This window comes from Pimephales promelas, chromosome 5 (assembly GCF_988280905.1).
Source record: "Pimephales promelas chromosome 5, fPimPro1.hap1.1, whole genome shotgun sequence".
NCBI classification, from domain to species: Eukaryota; Metazoa; Chordata; class Actinopteri; order Cypriniformes; family Leuciscidae; genus Pimephales; species Pimephales promelas.
The window spans coordinates 39,641,058-39,656,552 of NC_142773.1; the positions used below are offsets into that span (position 1 = coordinate 39,641,058).

At 35.9% G+C, this 15,495-nt stretch overlaps 1 protein-coding gene and 1 long non-coding RNA gene across 5 annotated transcripts in view; one reads left to right on the forward strand and one right to left on the reverse strand.

Moving 5' to 3' along the window:
* The window catches only part of crygn1 (crystallin, gamma N1), a 34,783-nt gene extending 25,863 nt beyond the window's left edge, over positions 1-8,920 (forward strand). The window contains exons 1-4 of one of the 4 annotated variants that reach the window (XM_039677338.2): positions 4,018-4,528; positions 5,472-5,720; positions 7,098-7,243; positions 8,561-8,920. In XM_039677338.2, coding sequence (XP_039533272.1) covers positions 4,508-4,528; positions 5,472-5,720; positions 7,098-7,243; positions 8,561-8,696 — 552 coding nt within the window. In that variant the 5' untranslated portion in view covers positions 4,018-4,507 and the 3' untranslated portion in view covers positions 8,697-8,920. The other 3 variants (XM_089131522.1, XM_089131523.1, XM_089131521.1) reach the window with 3 other exon arrangements.
* A 2,688-nt stretch (positions 8,921-11,608) lies between these two features.
* On the reverse strand, positions 11,609-14,987 carry LOC120461319 (uncharacterized). The gene is made up of 4 exons (XR_016168587.1): positions 14,690-14,987; positions 13,709-13,855; positions 13,157-13,279; positions 11,609-11,837 (listed from the first exon to the last, which is right to left on the reverse strand). It is a non-coding gene; the product is annotated as an uncharacterized LOC120461319 (long non-coding RNA).
* Between the last annotated feature and the right edge of the window lie 508 nt (positions 14,988-15,495).

Here is a 15,495-nt window from a genome sequence, read left to right on the forward strand (position 1 = left end):
CCACACAATTCACCTCGGGTGAGTTTCAAGACTTCTGCCAAAGCTACGGGTTTGTGCATACGACTACCAGCCCTCATTACCCCCAAGCAAATGGTGCTGTCGAGAGAGCTGTGCAGACTGCTAAGCGCATTCTGAAGCAGCCTGATCCATATCTCGCTCTAATGTGTTACAGAGCCACCCCTAGCGCTGTTACGGGGGTGAGCCCAGCTTTACTTATGGCTGGAAGAGACATTAGGACCACACTTCCTATGTTGGAAGAAAAACTACAAGCTTCTCCTGTGGACAGACATCAAATTCAGCAGAAGGATGCTCAGGCTAAATCAGCCTACCGGTTCTTCCACGATCGCCGTCACTCTGCTCTGCCACTTCCTGAACTCCAATCTGGGCAGGCCGTTAGAGTGAAATTGGACGGAGAAAAGGGGTGGAAAATGTCTGCGAAAGTCATTAGCAAGTGCAGCGAGCCCCGGTCTTACATCGTAAAGACAGACAACGGTGCAGTGCTGCGACGCAATAGAAGACATCTGCAGGCAGTCCCGGAGCTTGCTGACTCTCCAGACCAGCAGCAACAGTCTGAGGGATCTCCACTGCAGCTGCCCAGCAGCCCTCCTTCTGTGGCCAGACCCAGTCATGGTGACCCTGCTTCAGTTCAGAGACCGAAAGATTCACCTGTGGTGTGTTCACCACACCAGCCGTCCCCTCAGAGAACTGTTCAAGTGACATCCAGAGGTCGTGAGGTCAGAATACCTCATAGATATAGAGACACTTGAACACTTATTGATACTTATCTTCACACTGTTCCTCAGTATTTCTGTTTGAGTGATAAGTACAGTTAAAAGCTACATTTTGTTCTTGAGTTAAGTTTCATGGGAATAGATTGTTATGCAAAGATCCGATAATTGACAGGATAAATAGAAATTAAGTTGAGATCAAGAGATCACAATAAGTATGCTGACGTGATTCATCGACCACCCAGAGACTGTTATGTCATGTTTATCTCTATTTGATGTGTAGTACATCTTGTTTAACTGGTGAAGCTTTATCTTTTAAAAAGGGGGGAGATGTTGTGATATGTAACTACAGATTATGGGAGTCGCGCATGTGTGACGTCAGTGAGGCGCCTCAGGAAGCGCGTAATGCATGTGACTGTGTTATGCTCGAGTAACTTAGCTGCAGCTATACGAGTGAGTTAATAAAAACTGTTCTTTGCCAGCAAGACGACTTGGTTCCTCTTTCATCTAAAAAAGCATCGACACATGACAACAACGATTACGTATTTCCGGTTTTTGTGAAAAAGGTGCTTGGGGATTTCCGCATAAGCTCCTCCCACTTGCGGAGTAAACTCCTCCTACTTGTACATTTGTGAAATCCATCCTACTTGCGGCATAAGCTCCTCCCACTTGCGGCGTAAGCTCCTCCCACCTGCAGGTCTCCGGGCTGCAGCGATACATACATGGAATAACTGGCACGAAACTGCCACTGTCCCTGTGCGTTCGGTAGTACGTATGCGCAGTATCAGCTGCTCGTGCTCATCACTTCTCTCAACAGTGGCACCAACATGTCTCGGTTCAGTGAACTGTTGGAGTTACTGGAGTAAAATATAATTCGGGATATTGATTTATTTCGATTCGGAGGGACTGTCAGGCATGTCTGAAACTGAAAGTGAGTAACCTTAGTAACTTGTGGATCAGCGCTGACGCAAGACGCGAACTGTTTCGAACGATTCAGTTCTATTTAGTGCACTGGTTCGACCGGTTCACTAAAAAGAACCGGTTCAAAAGAACGATTCGTAGACGAACCGGCCATGTGATCACTACAGCAGAGCAGAGAGATGGAGGCGGCAAGAGAAAAGGTGAAGACTGGGGAGTGGAAGCTCCGCAAATACACAAATAGAAAGAGTAAAAGTGTGGGAGACATTTGCTGAAATAATGAAAGATGATGACCAAAGTGCTGGCTTTTCCTTTGTTATGTGTAGGCCTCTTCTTGCGATGCTGTGTTGTTACACGAGATCATGTCCCAATAACGCTCCGATGAGCATTTACTACTTTTAAAAAATGCGGTCAGGAAGCGGGTCGGGTACAATATTTTTTTTTACTTTTTTTTGCGGTCCGAGTTGCGGGCGGGTAGTTGAAAACGTCGGTCGGTTGCGGGTTTTTTATACATTGACCCGCGCATCACTGACCTCCACAGCATTTAGTTGATAGCAGGTCCTAGTCAGCAGGTCACGTGGGAGTGGCAACCAGTCTTGGGGCATAGACATATGTCTATGGTCTTGGGGAAGTCCTCACTTTCTGAACTAGTTCAAAGTTTAGTTCACACATTTTAAAATGAACTAGTTCAGTTCAAAGTTTGCACAGAAATGTAAGATTGTTCCCATCTTCACCGACCTCGTTATAAAATCCGTTTAAATTATCATATGACGCCTTTGTCGACGGCGGCCGCGGTGCGACACTGGTGGCTTGTGTTGCCAGATTGGGTATTTTTTTCCGCTACATATTAAGCCCTGTTTACGTTGAGGTTTAGCCGGGCTTTCGCCTGGAAGGCTCTATAGAAATCTGGCACCCCATTGAACGAAGTTAAACTGAGAGAACGTGCGTTCACAGACACCAGAATGAACGAGTTCACACGTTAATCAGGACAGGCAGTAAAACAATACGTTCAGTTCACCCACAATATGAACGAGTTCACGAACGTGAACGAGTTCAGGCACAACGTTTGGCACCCTGGGTCTCAAGGATATAGACTGACCGACTTTTTTTTTTTTTTTTTGAGCAAGCATTGATTATGCGTGACACGGTCTCAATTTGCGGGACGCATGAATTGGGCTTCAAACGCTGTGCGCGCACGCGCTACGCGGGACGGGTGGTCACCCTATAGCAGTTTCTCATTCCTTCCAACAAATTGGAAATGCTTTTGGACATGCATCAATTGCTTTTATACAACTCTCTGCGGGTTTGCTTATGTCATGTCAGTCAAAATTAACTATCGTAGATAAATAGACAGACAGACAGACAGACAGACAGACAGACAGATTGGCAGATAAATAGATAGATAGATGGTCAGATAGATAGATAGATAGATAGATAGATAGACAGACAGACAGATTGGCAGATAAATAGATAGATAGATGGTCAGATAGATAGATAGATAGATAGATAGATAGATAGATAGATAGATAGATAGATAGATAGATAGATAGATGATAGATAGATAGATAGATAGATAGATAGATAGATAGATAGATAGATAGATAGATAGATAGATAGATTGGCAGATCAACGGATAGATAGACAGATAGATAGATAGATAGATAGATAGATAGATAGATAGATAGATAGATAGATAGATAGATAGATAGATAGATAGATTGGCAGATAAACGGATAGATAGATAGATAGATAGATGGTCAGATAGATAGATAGATTGGCAGATCAACGGATAGATAGACAGATAGATAGATAGATAGATAGATAGATAGATAGATAGATAGATAGATAGATAGATAGATAGATAGATGGATGGATAGACATATAGATTGATAGACAGACATACACACAGATAGATAGATAGATAGATAGATAGATAGATAGATAGATAGATAGATAGATAGATAGATAGATAGATAGATAGATAGATAGATAGATGGATGGATGGATGGATGGATGGATGGATGGATGGACGGATGGATGGATAGACATATAGATTGATAGAGAGACATACACACAGATAGATAGATAGATAGATAGATAGATAGATAGATAGATAGATAGATAGATAGATAGATAGATAGATAGATAGATAGATAGATGGATGGATGGATGGATGGATGGATGGACGGACGGATGGATGGATAGACATTTGGATTGATAGACAGACATACACACAGATAGATAGATAGATAGATAGATAGATAGATAGATAAACGGACGGATAGATAGATAGATAGATAGATAGATAGATAGATAGATAGATAGATAGATAGACAGACAGACGGACGGACGGACGGACGGGCGGATGGATGGATGGATAGACAGACGTATAGATTGATAGACAGACATACACACAGACATATAGATAGATAGATAGATAGATAGATAGATAGATAGATAGATAGATAGATAGATTTGTTTGTTGATAGATTGTTTATGTTCAGCTCTGATCTGTGAGTGTGTGTGTGTGTGTGTGTGTGTGTTGTTTTGACTGTCTGCCAGCTTCAGTCGCTCACACACCCAAACAGTGAGTGTAAATCAGAGCTTTAACACAATAGATAGAGCCGTTGTGTTCCTCACCCTCCTGAACGCCAATATCAGCAGAGCCCAGTGGAAGAGAAACTGTCCATGATGCAGAAACCACTAAGCTCTTCATTGTGCCGCTTTTGTGGACAAAACCTCGCGATAAAACCACGCCGAGTACAGGCCACATATATCAGACAGCGCGGATCTTTCCCTCCGGTTGCTCTCTCTCTCTCTCTCACTCCAGTGGATCGGTGTCCAGGATCCAAGCAGGGAAGATGTCTCAGTATTCAGGGAAGGTGAGTACTGGACTCATATCTGCAGGAGTTTCAGAGTTTCAACATTTATATGTACATATATGCATTCTTATATACAATTTTGCATACAACAACAAATAAACATGAACATATAGAGACACACAACTAGTTCAGTAAACCAAATTCCCGTGCACCCATTTGCTCTCAAATTAATGCATTCATTTACATTATACCTTTCAATGCACAGGACCCAACAGTAATTCCAATAGATTTGAACTTACTATTTTTAAATCAAAATTAAATATTTTCACTGATCCCAATATATTTTTTTTTAGCAATTTGCATGTCAGAAAGAATATAGCCTTCTATGTTCTTCCACAACATTAAGTCTTTTGTACAGAAAAGCATCATATCATTTATAATGTCAAATTCATTAATCATCCAATTTAGCTATTATTGCACATCATATAAAGTGTGATTTTCAGCTCATTTTAGCTGATGCTTCCATATTTTTACATTTTAAAACAACAAAACTTGTGACAACAGTGCAACCAGATGTTTATTGCAAAGCATAAAAACTCCTGTGCATGATGTTACTGAGCAGTGTGTGTGTGTACATCCCACTCAGTGTATTTCTGTACTTTGTGTTTAGCAAGTTTCTCCTCTGGGATCTAATCTAAACTGGGATCTAATTAAGATTCAGATAGTCTACCTCTTCTAACCGGATCAAAAGCTGGTAATATTTCTGACAGGTTTCATCTTTGAAATAGATAAGAATTATTTGAGAAGTACATAAAACCAAAAGATGATTAATGCATTTGACCAAACGAGCTGTTCTAACTTACATTTGCCTGGTGCAATTTCAGAAGATGGAAAGTGTTAACAGTGTGATGCTCAGTTTCACAGAGTCTGTTGCATCACCAGTCATTGCAATTGGAAGAAAGCCCTCAGTAATAGTCCCTGACAAGCCTCCATCTTCTCGCAGATAGTGTTCTACGAGGAGAAGTGCTTCACGGGCAGGAGGCTGGAGGTGTTTGGAGACTGTGATAACTTCCAGGACCTTGGTTTCATGAACAGGGTGAACTCCATCCGCGTGGAGACCGGGGCTTGGGTGTGTTTCGACCATCCTGATTTCAAGGGACAGCAGTACATGCTGGAAAAAGGAGAGTATCCAGAATTCCAACGCTGGAATGCTCACAATGATCACATGGGCTCCTGCAAGCCAATCAAAATGGTGAGCATGAAAACACTATGAAAAGTTACCCTCATAATACTCATCTACACTCTCAGGGAAAAAAAAGGTCCAAAAGCTGTCACTGGGGCTGTACCTTTTCAAAAAAGTACGCTTTTGTACCTAAAGGGTGTAAAGTAGTACCTTAATGGTAAATATTAGCTTCTAAAATGTACATATTAGCATATAAATGTCCATATTAGCACCTAAAATGTACATATTAGCAATTAAATGTCCATAATAGCACCTAAATGTACATATTAGCACCTAAATGTCCATATTAGCTTCTAAAATGTACATATTAGCAAATAAATGTCCATATTAGCACCTAAATGTACATATTAGCACCTAAAATGAACATATTAGCACCTAAAATGAACATATTAGCACCTAAAATGGACAAAAGTTTATCTTTTGAAAAGGTACAGTCCTAGTGACAGCTTTTGTACCTTTTTTTTCTGAGAGTGCATTCATTTTAAAACCATTAATGCGTGACAACACGACAAACAACCAATTCCAGACATTGCAGGAATCTGCAAATACTATACTGGATTTTAACTTTGGTTACCATTATTTATGAAAAGATATAATGGATTATAACGTACATTGCAATACATTATACAAGTGTTATCGATAATTTGATGTCATATTGTATCATTCAATTATTTAAATCAAGAGTCCTAAAAATCGGTATTGCATTCAAATTATTTTAATATGTTTATGTAAAAATTTCTTCATTTTTTGACAGTTTTTATATTATTTTAAACACTTTTATAAAAAAAAAGTTTTTAAATTTTATCAAATATAATTTTTGATCATTTATCACTTTTAAAATGGGTGGTAGCATTGAAGGTCAAGTGACTGGAAAAAAATGACATTGTTCCTTAGTAATTTTTGTTTTGTTTTCCAGTACAAATATCTATCCTTAAATCAAGATATATTTAAGTATTCGGTTTTGCTTTCTGAAAAAATTAGAAAGATGTATTTAAGAAAAAAAATATGAATTAAGTTTATTTGTTGTGATCCCATACGCAGATATTTGTTCTTAATTTTGATTTTTTTTTTTAGACTAGTAAGGGATAGTATACCAAAAATGAAAATCCATTTACTCACCCTGAAGTTGTTCAAACCTCAAATGAATTTCTTTCTTCTGCTGAACACAAAAGAAGATATTTTGAAAAAAAGCTGGTGACCAAGTTGATGGACCCCATTGACTTCCACTGTATTTTCCCCATATGTTAATGGGGTCCATCAATTGTTTAGTTACCCGCATTCTTCAAAATATCATCTTTTGTGTTCATAAGAAACTTGATGGTGAGTAGGCTAAATGATCACAGAATTGATTTTTTTTGTAATGTGTCACTCAATGTGGTCTGTCAGCACGGGGAGCAATACAGGATTGAGCTTTTCGAGGGTCCGAACTTCACTGGTCAGTGTGTTGAACTGTGTGACGACTGTCCCTTCCTCCAGAGCACTGGGATCAGCCAGAACTGCCTCAACTCCATCAAAGTCTACGGAGACGGCGCGTAAGTCCTTCAGGGCCAAACAATGCTTTATTAGTGATTCAATGAGTGAAAGGGTACGATATTGCAATGCCCCGCAAACGCTTTTAACTCTTTCCCCACCATTGACGGAATTTTCTATGTGTCCATGTTTTCACTGTTTTCACGGTAGGGGGCGCTGTTACGCATCTACTAAAATAGTACTGAATCTCCGGATCAAAACACGGGGTGAATCACAATGGGCTCTATGCACGGCGGTATTTCCGGTGAAGCATTAGGGATGCTCGATAACTTCCGCCGATCATAGAGTCCAATGCAATACCGAGAATTTATATTGAATTTTATACTCCATGGTTATACTAATGAAACGTTAGACACAAAAACAGATAAAACAGACACCCCTCGTTGTGTTTATGCTTCTTTTTAAAATTATATTAAATAAACATAACTATATATAAAATTACATCTAAACGTATGTACGTTTCGTTTCAAAGACGGGAGGACAGTTAATATTGAAGACTCTGCCATAATCCCGTTTTCTCCGGTTTTCCTCCGCTTTAATCTACACAACCGGAAATGGACGAGCATCCTTACGTCAAATGCGGAACTTATGCGTGCATATAGCCCATTCTGAGAAAAGATGTCAGAATTTCGAGATATAAACTCGAGTAGCAATTATGTGTTATAAAGTCAGAATTGCGAGATGTAAACTTGCAATTGTGAGAAAAAGTCTTTTTTCCCCCTCAGAATCGCAACTTTATTTCTCAGAATTGCGACTTTTATCTGCAAGTTCGACTGTATTGCTCAGAATTGCGACTTTATATCTCGCAATTGCAACTTTATTTCTCAGAATGGTGACGTTATTTCTCGCAATTGCGACTTTATTTCTCAGAATTGCAAATTTATTTCTCACAATTCTGACTTCATATCTCGCAATTGTGAAATAAAAAACGTCACAATAATTTTTTATTAGGCTATTATTCAGTGGCGGAAACAAGCATCCATTGCAAAATGCTCGCACTGGGCAAAAAAAAAAAAAGAAAAAATCGTAGTATTTTTGTCTAGTTTTATGCCTTATTTATTATGTTTATATTTAAGTTTATGCTTAAAACAAGGATTGTTTTCTACCAGTAGGTTCAGAAAAAAAACTAGGAGATAATTTTTCTTGCAGATGTTAAGCAGAAACTCACTTTATTTTGATAATGTCTTTTAGAACTTAGAAAACTTGGTTTTAAAGGAAATGTCTCTTTTTTTAGAATGCTTTACAGAAAAACAAGACTCCGTCAAGTTTAGCATTTGTAAATGTATTTAATTTAGTCTTTCTATCTCTCTACTGTTTAGTTGGGTCATGTACGAAGAGCCGAACTATCGTGGCCGCATGTACATTGTGGATAGAGGAAACTACGGCTCGTTTATGGACTGGCAAGCTGAGAATCCCAACATCCAGTCTATCCGCAAAGTGGTCAACTATTTCTAAACTTTTATTAAAGCAGCCTTGCTGTCTATAAAACGATAGATCAAATTATCAGAATTTTACCATTGATTTGTTTTAATGAATCACACAGCTATGTGCTTTTTATCCTCAATGATGAATCGGTGATTATTTTAAAAGAATATGCAATTAGCACAAATATTCGTGTATGTTTTATTATGTATTTGTACTGAGGCAATAAGCTAAAAATAAAAGTGAATTGTGAATGAGTTGTTCTCATACTTTTTTTTCAGAGTTCAAACATTCAGTGGCTTTCTGTAATAAATACACTGTAAAAAAAAGTATTTTTTGTCTCATTTTCATAAACAAATATTTAAACATTCTTAATTCAAGATTCATAAACTCTTATTTATTCATAAAGTCTTATTTTCTGAAGATTTTGTTTTAATCCAAATATTTTTCAGAAACTTTTCTTATATATATAATTTGCAAAAGTATCTTGATTTAAGTCTGAATAGGCTTACATGGTTCAAGTAAATGTTGATTTTTAAATATAAATAATAATACAAATTTTATCCCTTGGTCACAATCAGCATATATTCAGCAGAAACTGCAATACATGCAGACATTTTCACAATTATATTAAAATATTTTTTTCCTTCCTGAAGAGCATGAATTATCCACCAGGGGGCAGAAGACACGTAAGAAAACTGAAGACAGACAACCTAGCAACCACCCTAACAACTCCATAGCAACACCCACATTGGAGCAGTCCTATACCAATATGTATTACAAGGTATAATGTAACAGACATCTGATATCTCAAATATCTCTTTTTTAGACATTCAGTATCGCAAGAACGTGCATATGATTGTCTTTCTCGCAGCCCATAATAATACAAGAAAATATTATTTAAGCCTACTTCAAAACTTCACATTTAATTGTATTTCTTGCCAATTCCATTTAATTATTTTTTAGTGTATAATGGCTCACTGTAAAAAAAAAATATTTTCAAGATTTGTTATCACAACGTTTTTTCTTTTGTCAAATCAACTTAAATAATTTATTTAGTTCAGATAACTTATTATTTTGAGTTTCTGATGATTAAATCAATCTCCTTCATTGTATTAACTCACTTTTTCCATTTCAATCAACTTAAAATTTTAAGGCAAACAACAATATTTTTTACAGTGCTGTAATAATGAATTTGCCAAGCCTAAATGAAATCTGTTGATCATATAAAGCGATCGAGTCTCTTCAGAAAATTTGGACTAAACTGCTCAAGAATTAGTTATGATCTCTTGATGAACTTTTTCAAGTGTCACTCACTTGTGGAATGGAGGGACAGAAAGTTCTCAGATTTCATCAAAAAGATCTTCACTTGTGTTCTGAAGATGAACAAAAGTCGTACGGGTTTGGAACGGCATGAGTGACAGAATTTTTGGGAGAATTAACCCTTTCAGTCTCAAGGTAACGCTCCTCGAGGTTTGCTTGGACAACAGTGCGATTCTTTGTGTTGGTCTGAGAGTGTGTGTGAGGGGAATATCCTGGGTTTGTTCACGACAGCTGAGTATCCGGGGGTCTGTGGGGTGGAATGTGACCCTCTGAAGTTTTTTTTTGTTAGCGGAGGGAACAGAGCGGACAAAGCCATGACCTCCGGGGTCAGCCAGCGCTGGGGGTTTCTCTCACTCTCTCTCTCTCTCGTCGTCAATCGGCTGTGAAGAAAACGTAGACCATGATCAGCATGACTGGTTCATCAGAGATTTGAAACGTTTCATTTAAAAGTCCAACTATGTCATAAAATAATGTGGTATCGGGTAATATTTCCATGTATTTTTATTCCTATTCCTGTGATCAAAGCTGAATTTTCAGCATCATTACTCCAGTCTTCAGTGTCACATGATCCTCCAGAAATCATAATATATGCTGATGTATTAGCTATCAATGTTGGAAACAGTTTACATTTTTGTTTTAATTAAATCTGTGATATTTTTTTCAGGATTTGTTGATCAATTAAAAGCTAAAAAAGAGCAGCGTTTATTTAAAATAGAAATCTTTTGTTATATACACCACTGTTAAAGTTTGGGGTCAGTAATTTAGTTGTTTTTTTTTTAAATAAATGAATACTTTTATTCAGAAATGATGTGTTAATTTTATTTATTTAAAAAAAAAAGTGGTAGTAATTATATTAAAAAATATCGTTAGAAAAAATTATTTTTATTAAATTATTTTCTTTGATTTGACAGCCCTAATATATATTAGGGCAAAAGTCCATCCGTTTTATGTATTTTGAAAAGGGCTGTCAAAAGATTAATCGCATCCAAAATAAAAGTTTGTGTTTACATAATATTTGTGGGTGCACTGTGTATAGTTATTTTGTATATTTATAAATAAACATATGTATATTTAAGAAATATATATATATATATATATATATATATATATATATAATATTGATATTTATATGTAATATAAATTATATATAAATCTATATACAGTATATACACTGAAAAAAACTACTTGTAAGATTTACTTAATAAAATCCTCGTAACAATTTGCACAAGTAAATTTTAAGTAAATTTTACTGCTATAATATTAAGTACAACTCGCGTGCCATTATCAAGTAAAATCTACTTAGTATTGAACAAAACTCTCATGAAGAAATTAAGTAAAAAATACCCATTTACATTTCATTTAGAAGCTATATCTATTTAAAGTAATTAAGTAAAGTTTATTTATTGTTTTTAAATTAGGAAGCTTGCTTTTATGAAATTTTTAAGTAAATCTTACCATTTAATGAAGTAAAATAAGTAGATATTATTTAAGTTTTTTTGTTGAGATTTTCATTTACTACATATTTAAACATTTAAACATTGATAATTTCTTTTTTATAAATAATCATGAACATAAATAAATAATCATTTTCTCAATATTTTTCACAAATCACACAACTAAAATTCAATTAAACAGTTTATTTTTCAGTCATCAAAAATGTTCATACAAGAATGGACATTCAGTCATCTCTTGACACAGGTGCATTCAGTAAAACTGTCTTTACGGTATTGCTGCTTCCAGCATTTCCTTCCCTTCAAAAAGGATGGATACATCGATTGGATCTCCTCCATCAGCACCACGAACGACCAGTATTTTAATGCTGTGCTGAGTGATGTCACTGCCGCTGTCCTCCTGCATACAATTTAGAAGAAAAAATATAATTCTTTTGAGAAACAAAAATATAATGGCTTAAATTATTTTATTTGACTTGCATTAAAGGACAAGTTCAGTATTTTACAATTAAAGCCCTGTTTTAAGATCGTCCCTGATGAAATAGAATAGTTAAGATTGTTTTTTGGACAGATGCTCCGGTCACGAGAATTTTTGGATTCTGTGTTAGCACCCCCCCACCTTTATAATGAAAGCATAGGTGCACTCGAACAATCATTCATTAAAACGCATAAAACTTTAGTTTACAAAGACGTGAAACTCACCGAGTGGTCTGGGGTGTTCACTGATATGCTCACACAAAAATCGCTGTAAAAGATGCTTTCCAACAGGTTCTATCGTAGTTTTTGTCCAAGTCCATTTTCTTCCTGTTTTTGGTCGAAATCCACAGTAGTCAATTGTCGAGTTTGCGTGCGCGATCCTTAGTTATCTAGTTCGAGTTTGCGTGCGCGATCCTTAGTTATCTAGTTCGAGTTTGCGTGCGCGATCCTTAGTTATCTAGTTCGACGAAAACAGGAAGAAAATGGACTTGGACAAAAACTACGATAGAACCTGTTGGAAAGCATCTTTTACAGCGATTTTTGTGTGAGCATATCAGTGAACACCCCAGACCACTCGGTGAGTTTCACGTCTTTGTAAACTAAAGTTTTATGCGTTTTAATGAATGATTGTTCGAGTGCACCTATGCTTTCATTATGCATATGAATTCATGAAATGAATAGTGGAATAAAGTCATTATGTTTGCGCACAAAAAGTATTCTTGCTGCTTTATAAACTTAAAATTGAGCCACTGCAGTCACTGCATGACTACTTTGATGATGTCTGTATTACCTTTTCTGGACAAGGACGGTATATCATACATACATTGTATTTTGAAGAAAATGGGATATCAAACAGTTGACTGTAGCCATTAGAAATCTACTATGGAAGTCAATGGCTACCGTCATTTGATTACCAACATTCTTTTAAAATATCTTTGTTTGTGTTCATCAGAAGAAATAAACTCACAACGGTTTGGAACAACTTGAGTGTAAACAATGTTTACACAATGTAAACAATGACAATTTTTATTTTTGGGTGAACTATCCTTTTTAGGGTGCTATAAACTGGAGTGCAGTTTTCTGTGAAATAAATTTGACTCTGTTTAACCTTTCACACGCAACTTTAAAATATTCTAGCTGACCACCCAGTGTGCGACTTTCATTTTAAAATATATCTCCTTATTATTTCCATGGCGACGTTTCGTGATTGTGAAAATGAAAATGATGTCATTAATGACTCACCCTCATGTCGTCCCGAGCCCGTCAGAACTCTGTTCATCTTCAAAACACAGTTTATCATCTTCTTTATCGTCAAAGTAGAGAATGAGGCTGCGGATAACTGATTCCCATCTCAAGGCTTTGTGTCTGTGAACAGATTTATATTGTACCATTACACAACCTTTTATTCATACACAATGAACTCAATGAAATCAAGTGAGAACACAAAAGCATTCATGCGCAAGGAACACTGATTTGAGTACTTAGAGCAAAGTGACTCTACTTCCTGTTCCTGTCTGCCTTGCATTTTGGCCAAAGCAGAACTGTCGCTGAAACTCTATCATCTTCAGTACAGATTCTTAATATTTGAAATTTAAGTTGTAATTTATGACTAAAATTCTAATTACTGAAATTTCTGAACTTTTGACTTTTGTCTGTTTAATACAGTAAAGCTACTTTAATGCAATCTATATTGTATTAAAAGCTATACAATAAATGTACATGCATGTATGAGAAATACATTAAGTATATCTTATTTAAAAAAATGTGAACAAGCACACTTTTGATCAAACACACCTGACTCAGTTTGTCCAGAAATGGCCTCAGTTGGTCCCCACAACACCTCCCATGGCCTTCATCAGGGCAATAAGTCTTGATGTGCATTGGTCAAGTCTGAACATGAATCTCTGCCCCATGATCGATTCTCCTGAATTCCTCCTTGATCTAATGTGACAAAATGATTCAAGAGTACAACAGCAGAAATTTGGTTAAATAGACTGATGCAGGGAGAAAGGGTTAATTATACAAGGACTGTAGATATCAACAGTGGAGTGAACAATCCAGCACTTTCTTTTGTAATGTGCAAATCCAAAAGAGAAACACTAATTTGGCATTTCAATTTTAACTTTGAGTTTAGTACATTTCAAGTTTATTTATTTTTTCATGTGCTAAATCAGTTACTGTTGTCAATATTAATATTGCCCATGATTGCCACTCACGATCTCTATTTTCTACAATCAACTTTTAGAAACAGGATGATTTTAGAAACGCAGCCCTGCTTACTTTAAGACCTCATTTATGCACGATTTAGTGCGATTGAAAAAAAAAAACAGCTTTATGTGTAAACGTTCCATCCTGAACAATATTCAGCAAGAGCATTCAAACTTTTCCATAGTCAACAGTATAACGTTAAGAGCGGTTGACATTAAATTGTTAATTTTAAGGCCCAATTTTAGCTAGCTAGCAGTTAAAACGGTAAAGATTGTCTACTAATTTCTACTTAGTTTGACATTTTTACACGAAAAACAGTTCTTTGTGAATCTATAAAACTATTGAAAACTTCCGATTCAATATAAATAATGTACGTTAACGTTAGGAAGTGAAAAGGGGGTTAACGATACAGTATACTGTTATGGATAACCCACACGCGTTGCACTAATATGAGGCCATGTTGTAAGGTGAGCATTAATGTTTATTGAGTCAAATAAACAAGAATCATCAATCAAAACCCACACAGACTCATGTTTTATTAAATGTAAAACAGAAAGACAAACTTACCTCAAACACGACAGAAAGCAGCCACGCAGCAGCCCGCCAATTCGTCTCGTCTCAGATCCAAAGTGCGCAGTTAGACTTGTCCAAACGCGCATGTGCGGATTCAAACGCGCTATGCTTTTCTATTAAAATTTACTTAAAATTACTATGTTTATGTGAAGGGACTATAAAACGTTTAAATATTACAAGAAAATATATAATAAGATTTACTCTTTCCAACCAGTTAATTTATTACATGAATTAAACGCGTAGATATTTAAAATTTTACTTAGAAAATTCTAGTTCACATTGAATTTTAATTTTATTAAGTAAAAATTATGATGATTCATTTAATATATATTACTACACCAAAAAGTTCGTTTTTACAGTGTACATGAAAATATTTCTTAAATATGTACAAGCATGTGTGTGTATTTATATATATATATATATATATATATATATATATATATATATATATATATATATATATATAATTATACACAGTGCACCCACATATATTGTGTAAACACAATCTTTTATTTTGGATGCAATTAATCGTTTGACAGCCCTAGAAATAATAGAAAGTGTATAGTACAATATTTTATTTATTATTGATTACTGGGTTGTGCCTTTATTCGTGTGGGATGGGTCTTTAAAGTCCACAATGTTTAATTTAACATTACAAATGGGGGGAGAAATGCAATTGAAATTTACGAATAAACCAGGCTATTGGTCAACTGTATAGAATAGGATAATTATATTTTAATTATTTTGTTAACCGTTTTAATAAATTTAAAATAGATATAATTAAAAATAGTAACTGTAAT